The sequence below is a fragment of the Lutjanus erythropterus genome, chromosome 4 (genome assembly GCF_056507025.1).
Source record: "Lutjanus erythropterus isolate fLutEry1 chromosome 4, fLutEry1.hap2, whole genome shotgun sequence".
Taxonomy (NCBI): domain Eukaryota; kingdom Metazoa; phylum Chordata; class Actinopteri; order Lutjaniformes; family Lutjanidae; genus Lutjanus; species Lutjanus erythropterus.
Window position 1 is genome coordinate 38,834,087 of NC_139320.1, and position 8,299 is coordinate 38,842,385.

General features: G+C 38.9%; 1 protein-coding gene across 2 annotated transcripts; it reads right to left on the minus strand.

Moving 5' to 3' along the window:
• Positions 1 to 967: 967 nt before the first annotated feature.
• Positions 968 to 8,299, minus strand: paf1 (PAF1 homolog, Paf1/RNA polymerase II complex component). 2 transcript variants are annotated; one of them, XM_084717927.1, is made up of 14 exons: positions 8,037 to 8,299; positions 6,970 to 6,999; positions 6,754 to 6,846; positions 6,547 to 6,668; positions 6,370 to 6,436; positions 6,183 to 6,284; positions 5,972 to 6,077; positions 4,731 to 4,799; positions 4,382 to 4,485; positions 4,173 to 4,289; positions 3,922 to 4,050; positions 3,584 to 3,689; positions 2,118 to 2,202; positions 968 to 1,743 (listed from the first exon to the last, which is right to left on the minus strand). In XM_084717927.1, the coding sequence occupies exons 1-14, from the start codon at positions 8,081 to 8,083 to the stop codon at positions 1,316 to 1,318; spliced, it is 1,605 nt and encodes a 534-aa protein (XP_084574053.1). In that variant the 5' UTR covers positions 8,084 to 8,299; the 3' UTR covers positions 968 to 1,315. The 2 variants fall into 2 exon arrangements, with proteins under 2 accessions (XP_084574053.1, XP_084574052.1); XM_084717926.1 differs by having other exon boundaries at positions 6,970 to 7,002; positions 8,037 to 8,298.

An 8,299-nucleotide genomic window follows, 5' to 3' on the forward strand; every position in this document is an offset into this window, starting at 1 on the left:
ACTTACACTTACATTTACTCTGACTGCAAGATTGCTCAATTGAATAGCCTGAGTCTGGGACAACTTCTTGGACCACTGTGTCAATACAGCATAATTCAGACAGGCAGGGTGGGAACACCTGTCATCGTCACTCAGAGGTCAGCAGTAAATGGTGAAGCAGCGGCTGTCGTAGTGTCTTCAGTTGCAGTGGTCAGAGATGGTGGTGTAGCATTTTAGAAATGAGCCAGTGGGTCAGTGAGTGCATTAAGAGTTGTCCTTTGCAGATGTTGTCAAATCTAGCTGGATTCCATAAATAAAATGCATAGAATCCCACGCAAGGATTAAATTTACAAAATTTAAGTATTTAATAGGGAAAAAATACATATTGAAAACAAGCAAGAAACTGTAAAGCCTCAAAAATGTTTTTTTTAAACGCCTCATTACATTTTAAAGGACTTAAATTGTTAAAATGATTTATTAAATTTTAATACTTTTTAAGACCCTACAGACAACCTGTATTGTTTCCAACATAAGTCCTGTAGAGCTGCAATGATTAATCGATTAGGAATCAATTATTATATTAGTCACCGACTACTGTAATAATCAATCTTGGTCTCGGTCTGCATAGTTTTTTAAGAAAAAAAGCAAAAATTCTCTCACTTCGGTTTCTTAGATATGAATATTTTCTGAATTCTTTACTCCTCTATGACGGTAAACTGAATATCTTTGGATTGTTGACAAAACAAAACATTGAGGACATCACCTTGGGCTTTGGGAAACACTACTAAACATTTTTCAACAACAAACAACTGATCAATTAATCAAGAAAATAATAGACAAATTAATTGACAATGAAAATAAACTTTAGTGACAGCCCTAGAGTCCTGTACTTGCTTGGCTGATTGTAAAATAAACTGTTACATTTTGGATTACTTAGAGATTTCTTCCATTTGTTAAAGAGGGGAAAAACAACAACTTTTGACCAGAGTTTCTTACAAAATGTCACCTGAATTTTATTAGCTGTTTCAAAGCTGTAACACAATGACATGTCGAAAGCTGAAAGACATTTTTACATGATCCTGTACTGTGTATATGACAGACAAAAACAGAGGAATGGTGTACAAAGAGCTACTGGTGCACAAGTTAAATCTACAAATAAAAACTGGATTGAAGAGAGACATTTCCGGTCCAAAACCAACAAGCCTCTTGCACACAAAAATTTCTTTTGATATTTGCAATCATCAGGACACGACAGCCCCAGACTGAGCTACGATCCGGGTCACTGCCGTGTTTGGAGCTTAACATACAGATCAGATACGTGTCCAGACCGCAGATCTTATTCACTGTCACTGGCATCACTGGAATCCGAACCCCTGTCGCTCCCACTCCCACTCTGAGCCCTCTCTGAGTGGTCGCTGCTGCGGTCACTGCGTGCTGGAGAGGCGCTGCGACTCCTGCTTCCTCCTCTATTCCCTCCTTCGTCCTCGCTCCCGCTGCCCTCCTCGCCGCTGCTCCTGCCCGAGTTCTTGGGCTCGTTGTCATCGCTGTCGTCGTCGCTGCCGAAGATCTCCTCTTCGTCTCGCATTTCTCTGGTCCTCTCCTCGCCACTCTCGCTCCCGCTGCTGCTCGCCTTCCTCCTGCGCTTCCCTCTGTCCTCGTCCTCTTCATCATCTTCTCCCCTTTGTTCCCGGTCTTCATCCTCCCTCTCAGATTCACTGCCAGAGTTCTCTGCCTCACTGCCGCTGCCCTTTTCTTTCTCATCACCTGGAGAAAATAATTCAGACATCACAGAAGAAAAGAGAAATGGATTTTAAAAAACTGCCATCTATGAGTATTAGGGCCAAGCATAAGGAAGAAAAATGAGGAGGAATATATTTTATTTTGCATTTTGAGAACTACAAAGTCAGTAAGTCGAAATGTTGACAATAAAGTTGAAATTTAAGTATTAGTGGTAAGTATAGGAAAATATAAATTAGAGAAACATTTTGAAATGGTATTTAAACTTAATTCTCAACTTTTAAACTTTATTTTCCAGATTTCAACTTGATCTTTGAAATGTTAAAATGAATATTGCAGAGATCGTCCTCCTCTTGTTTTTTTCAGAGAATAGTGGTGGTAGAGAATAAAAGAAAACTGACCAGAGTCCTGGATGTCCTTATCCATGTCCATGTCTTCCTCTTCATCTTCTGGCTCGTGGTTCTCCAGCTGAGCTTTGCGTGCTTCCTGACAACCACAATCAGAGACAATCAGTCATCAGTACACTAATACTGTCCAAGAATCCAAGCTTATAGATCCATGATTCCCAAAGTGCGGGCCATGACCCACTGGTGGGCCTTGTGAGGTCAGTAAAAATAAATAAAGCATGTTTTTAAGTTTAACTTTGAAATTACTATAAAATATTTACGATTTTTTTTAAGTAGTAGTAGTAATCAGCGCTAAGAAAGCAAAGCCACAGGATTTAAATGACGTGTTACTCTTCATTTATCTGACCTACTTTAACAGGCGTTACACTGAATTTAGTCACCAGTCACATTAATGCTGGAACATATCCTATATCTTGTCATTGGTACGATTAATCTTGTGGATTGATCAGAGCTGTGATTAAAGGTTTGTGTGGGATGCTGCAGATTTTCATATTTGAGAATTGGGCCGTGGTATTTTTAAGTTTGGGAATAGCCGTTATAGATAATACTGTAACAGTTCTATTCATTACTTCAGATAATTTGAGTCATGTTAGAAACCACTGCTGTAAGTCTGGTGGAAGAACCAACTGAATTTAATCAATATTACATCTTTAATCTATGATAAATTTGATTTTCTACTCTTCTGCCCTTTTTGAAGAAATGAGGTATTGAAACAGTTCCCTTCAGAAAATTTGATGAAAATGCAGCTAAATGTAATAAACTGCAAACAAAGTAATAATAAAACTAACTTAATGGGGAGTAGTATCAATGAGAGTATTGATAAGTATTGGTATTAATAAGCAGTATCAGTATCAATGAGGGATGTGCACAATTAGTCAACTAAACATCACAACCCTCGCTAGTCGATTGAAGAAATACTAGTCAGTTAAACTAATTAATAATATTTTATGAATGTACAAGATGTTACGCTGCCATCCACCACTAGCCCCTTTCCCACGCTCAAGCCCAGATCTAAACCAGTGAGGCGGGACAGATACATCTAAACCAATGTGGTTTAGCAGTACCTTGGTCTAGAAAATCAAAACAACGTTGTATGTGGGCTTGTCAGAAATAGACTGACATACAACCACTCGACTGGAGCAACACGTAACCACATTCAGCACGGGTAAGTGGACGTTAATATGCAAGTAGAGCAGACTGCTGGTACAAGCTCTGCTATGGTTAGCCCCAGTCCTGAATGTTTTTAGACTAGTGAACTGTCGAAAATTAAATTCATGTTTAATCAACAGGGAGATCATCAAACGATACCAATCCTTATAATTTAGTCACTAATCTTCATTCAAAGTTTTCCTGTCAACTACAAAGTACCTTCCAATAAGTGGTAAAAATGCCTAAAAGAAAAGTAAAAAACGTGTTCAATCAAACATTAAGAAAAAGAGAAAAGTAGCAAGTATGCTCACCTGGGCTTCAAGTTCTTTCTCGTTCATATCTCTGTGCTTACACACCAACACAGCGTTGGTGGTTGACTGTGCTCCAGCCTTGGCTCTCCTCTTGCTCAGACGCACCCTGCAGGACAGAAGAAAGGCTCTAAGAGGACAAGGCCTAACAGATTCCCATGAAAACTCCCATATATCACGGTGAAGGTGCTGCTTGTTTTGTGCATAAATTGAGAACAAACTTTCTAAAGCATAACCATCTACACTTAAACTCAGTCTAACTACTCCAGCTGCAGTCTATCTCCCTTTCTTCATGCTGAAGTGCAACAAAAAACAAGCCTCTCCTCTGACCAATGACTTACCTAGTCTCGAGCTCATTGTAATAAACACCATCTCCATCTCTGAAGATAAAGAAGTAGTTCTCCTCATAACCCTTGCTGGCTTTGTTCTTGACATTCCAGTTGTACTCCCTGGCAATCTTGTAATCATACCTGAAACACAGAAAATAAAAAGCATTAATTCTACCTCTATACAACTTAAAACAAGGAAATCAGATTAACAAAGTGATTCTCACATGCAGCAGAAAAAGATCCATAATTTTCTTTTTACTCACAGATCCTCCGGCATATAATCCATCCCCTCTTCGAAGTCTCTCTTGCGCTTGCGAAGTGTTTCTTCATTGGGCAAGAAGTAGGCCACAAACTGATTTCCTTCCTCATCCATCATACCTCTGTAGTGTTGAGACAAGAAAAGTAAATTAGTATTTATGTCAAAATGTTAGTGTTGAAGCACATATCCAGACAATAAATATTTTATAGATACCTGATCATGGCCTGAGACATCATTTCAACTCCTGCTGGGCCTGATATGTCTTTAGGTGCAGGATCAGAGTCAAAGATGACCTGAGCACAGGGGTTGATCCACATCTGGGGAAAAGAGAAAGAGCACAAAATTTAATTATCTAAATCCATCAAGTGTCAAAAACAAGCAAATGTTGCAATAACAGATTACATTTTTTTTTACTAATGCATGTAATTTGCTGGATTTAATTGTGACGTGTTACGTCTTTTTCTTTCCCTGCATTTCTCATATTATAGTTCCTATGGTATGTAATTTCAAGTCATCTACAGAGACAGCAGAAGTCAATAAAAGGAGTGAAACTAAAGCTCACCTTGAAGTCGGGGAACACAGGCAGCACCTCCACAGGAGTAACTCTGGGTTTACTGTAGTGCTGCGTAATCTGGAGAGAAACATCAATATGTTTACAAACCACAGCTCACTTCTCAATTACCTACCTACACACACCAAAAAAGAATAAGAATTTTGCATTTCTGGTTATTGTGCTGATTTGCATTTTCCTCAGCTGGTCATTCAGTCTTTTACTGCACAGAGCAGCTCCTTGCTGTGGAGCTGGAGAAGAAGAGTTTTTATCTCATTTGTGGCAATATTCCCATAGTGCCCATGACTGGAGTCTCATGGAGTCTTCCAAATAACCATGTTCAAACTACTGTACATTTTATTACTCAAGTTGCTTGAAAATTAGCAGCTCAACAGTATATGCAACACTGGTATACATCATCTGAAAGCTTGGAGCCTGAATATTAATTTGAGATGCAGCTCGGCACTCTGTGTCAGGTTTTTCTAGTCATAAATCTTTCAATCTGTTGCAAGAGGATTACCATCACCTATTCAGTTCTAGGTTGAAGCTATTTAATACAGATATTTGGAGCATAATTTAATCATTTTTGAAGACTCAAGAACTGATAAAAAAAAACAGCCAAAATAGCACATGAAGACATAAAGACCTTGAGGAACATCATAGAAAAGTTCTAGCTGTGATTTAGTATCAAAAATTTAGTCATTTAGAGAATTCTGTAAAAACTGCATTTTTCTGCAAGTGGATGGTGAGCTTAGAGACACCCTTATTCTCATGAATAATGAGAATAAGTTTCATGAGGCTGTGATTATCCTAGAGATCACGATAGGTCATTTTATACAGTGGGGTCAAGTTTCAAACAACAGTCTCACTACAATGAAATCGCTACTATGGGCACTAACATCATCACGTCTCAGCTTTCCAGTCATACCCAATTTATGCAATCCAATACTGCTTAGGGCACCAGTATGCAGAAATACTAAAGCAAAATAGGGGAAGTAACACATTTATGCTACATGATTTCTGCCCCAAACTACATGGGATTATCATAAAGTGGGCATGTCTGTAAAGGGGAGACTTTTGGATACACATAGAATCCACAAGCTGGCATGACAATGGGTTCCTTGGGTCTTCCAGTTTCATATGATACCAATATTTCCAGTTTAGATATAAAACTGAGACTGTGAACAGCCTCTAACAGGAAGTAATGTTAGTTGGGGGAGTTGAAGAGGTTAAACAAGTATGTGCTCACTCACCGGTTTCTGTGCATCCTCAAATGTCTTCTCAATAGCAGAGATCTGGCTGTCTCTGTCCTTGTAGATTTCTTCTTCTGTGAACTGCTGTTTGACAGAGACACCGATCCTAAACACAAACCATGTCTAAGTTAAAGAGACACACACACAAAATCACACACCTTCCTGAAGTTAGATCATTTCAAAGTGAACATAGGTTTAATAGTCTACTTACTTGACTTCCACTTTCTCATTGGAAACGCCATATCTGTTAAACTCTGTGGAGATATATTCTGTCTTTCTCATCCATGGTACCACTTTGGCGTGCTGCTGTGACCTTTTAGGAAAGAAAAAAACCTTTAAAACAAAATATCTCTGCATGAATCTGCAACAACATAAAGCTGCCTATTTAGCAGCCTTACCTCTTTGAGCTGGATGGAGCCTGGATGTCTTCTTCCAACAGCTTTTCATCAGCGGGATCCAACAGTACTGACAAATTAAAATATCAGTTCAGTCACTACACAGATATATGATAAAGCAGGGTAGTTTCTGAAAAGGAAAAATTAAGAATGCGAGACACATAACAACTTGAGACTTACTGTTGGGGTCTATGCGGTAGGTGTCTGGGTTGATGAGATCAATGGTGACCCCGAGGTCTGGCTCGGTCAGAAGCTCATGCTTGTGCTGCTTCTCTAAAGACGTGGCTTTATACTGTACAAACCTGCCACAACAGAAAACACACATCAGGCTGTGCCCACGTCCATTAGTGTGTACACCACAGAAGGAGAAACTGGACGTTTCTTTACCTGTGCTGATCGAATGGATATGTGATGAACTTGGGGTCAAAAGGGATGTCTGGCAGACTGTTGCAGTACTTCACCCGACAGACCACCCCTGACCTGTCATGGTCACAAAAGTACAGGACACACATTTTGAGTTACCAGACAATTTTGCATACCTTAGTAATACTTTTAACTGTATAATGCTTCAAAGAATTTAATATCAGTGTCAAACCCACTTACCTTTCTGGGACAGTTCTGTGTGAGGACGGCCTACTGAAGAAGGAAACAAATATTTGTTAGACTTGTTTCCGTCTTTCTGAAACTAATGCTACAGTGAGACATAACTGTTTCAGGAACATGTTATTATGATTATTAATACTTTCTTATTAATTAAACAGGCTTATTGTCAAGTTAACTTATTCTTATTTGTTATTATTAAGGCCTTTCTATGTGGAGTTTGCATGTTCTCCCAGTGGCTGAGTGGGTTTCCACCAGATGCTCTGGTTTCTCCCACCATCAAAAACATGTATGCTGGCTTAGAACTCAGAGACTGAATATGACTATGTAACTGTACTTTGTGATGTTGCCTTTATCACAATAAAGTTAATTTTAACCACTCTCTTTAATTTTAATTTCAATGTTTAATTATCAGGTATATTATCATTATTCTATGTGTATTATGAATATTCCCTATATTCCCTTCCCTATTCAACTGCTGAGTCTACTTCTATTGTATCTGTCCTTATTTTCTGTAATTCCTCTTGCTTATATTTTCATATTTCATCTTTTACATTTTTATTGACATGTCTTGTTTTTGCCTGCTGTAATACTGTTAATTCCCCCGTTGTGGGAGTAATAAAGGAAAATCTTACCTTAAAGCTTTGCCAGCCGCAGCTGTTACAGTTAGCATTCGTAGTGGCTAATCTTGGATAGCTTTCACAGCGTTGAATACAATGTTAGCAAGGCAAATTAGCCTCGACTTTAACCGAATGGATCTTATTTACTTAACTCTACGTAAATGAGGTAATTAACACTAAATGAAGGGTGAGTACACCGAGTTACATTAGCAAGCGGGTTAGCACAAGTTATCTTGACGTAAAGCTTGTTTGTGTAGCTCGCTACTTAGCATTGCTAGCTAACTAAGGTAGTGCACGTCTGACAAGCTACAACCAAATAAATGTTGACGACTCACAGTCACAGCTGTTTCAATATTACCAGTTAACTCTTAACCCTTAACACTACCGTCAGTTGTTATATGTACACAACAAGTTGTGGTAATAAACTTGTTCACGCATTTCTGAACTTACCTGTGGCCGTCTTCTCGTTGAGCTTGTGTCTGAATTGTTGGAGCCATGTTTATGTCACAAATGCTCACAACTGAAAACAAAGTTCTTTGTTTGCGCAAATAATCAACAAAAGCACGCCAGGTGACAAGCAAACTCCTGGATCTAAACAAAACTACAGCGACTATCAAGTCCAACTTCAGTCAAAATGTGTACAACATTTTTATTTTTACCCGGCAGGACAGGAGGATGATGACCCGGCGGAGATCCGCTTCTTTTTCTTTGAG

Bases quoted from the DNA above. Each gene is read 5' to 3' on its own strand.
- paf1 (XM_084717926.1), bottom strand. From the start codon at position 8,083: ATGGCTCCAACAATTCAGACACAAGCTCAACGAGAAGACGGCCACAG. The intron at 7,003-8,036 runs GTAAGTTCAGAA...TTCCTTCTTCAG, and splicing joins CAACGAGAAGACGGCCACAG to TAGGCCGTCCTCACACAGAA. The intron at 6,437-6,546 runs GTAAGTCTCAAG...TTAATTTGTCAG, and splicing joins CTACCGCATAGACCCCAACA to TACTGTTGGATCCCGCTGAT.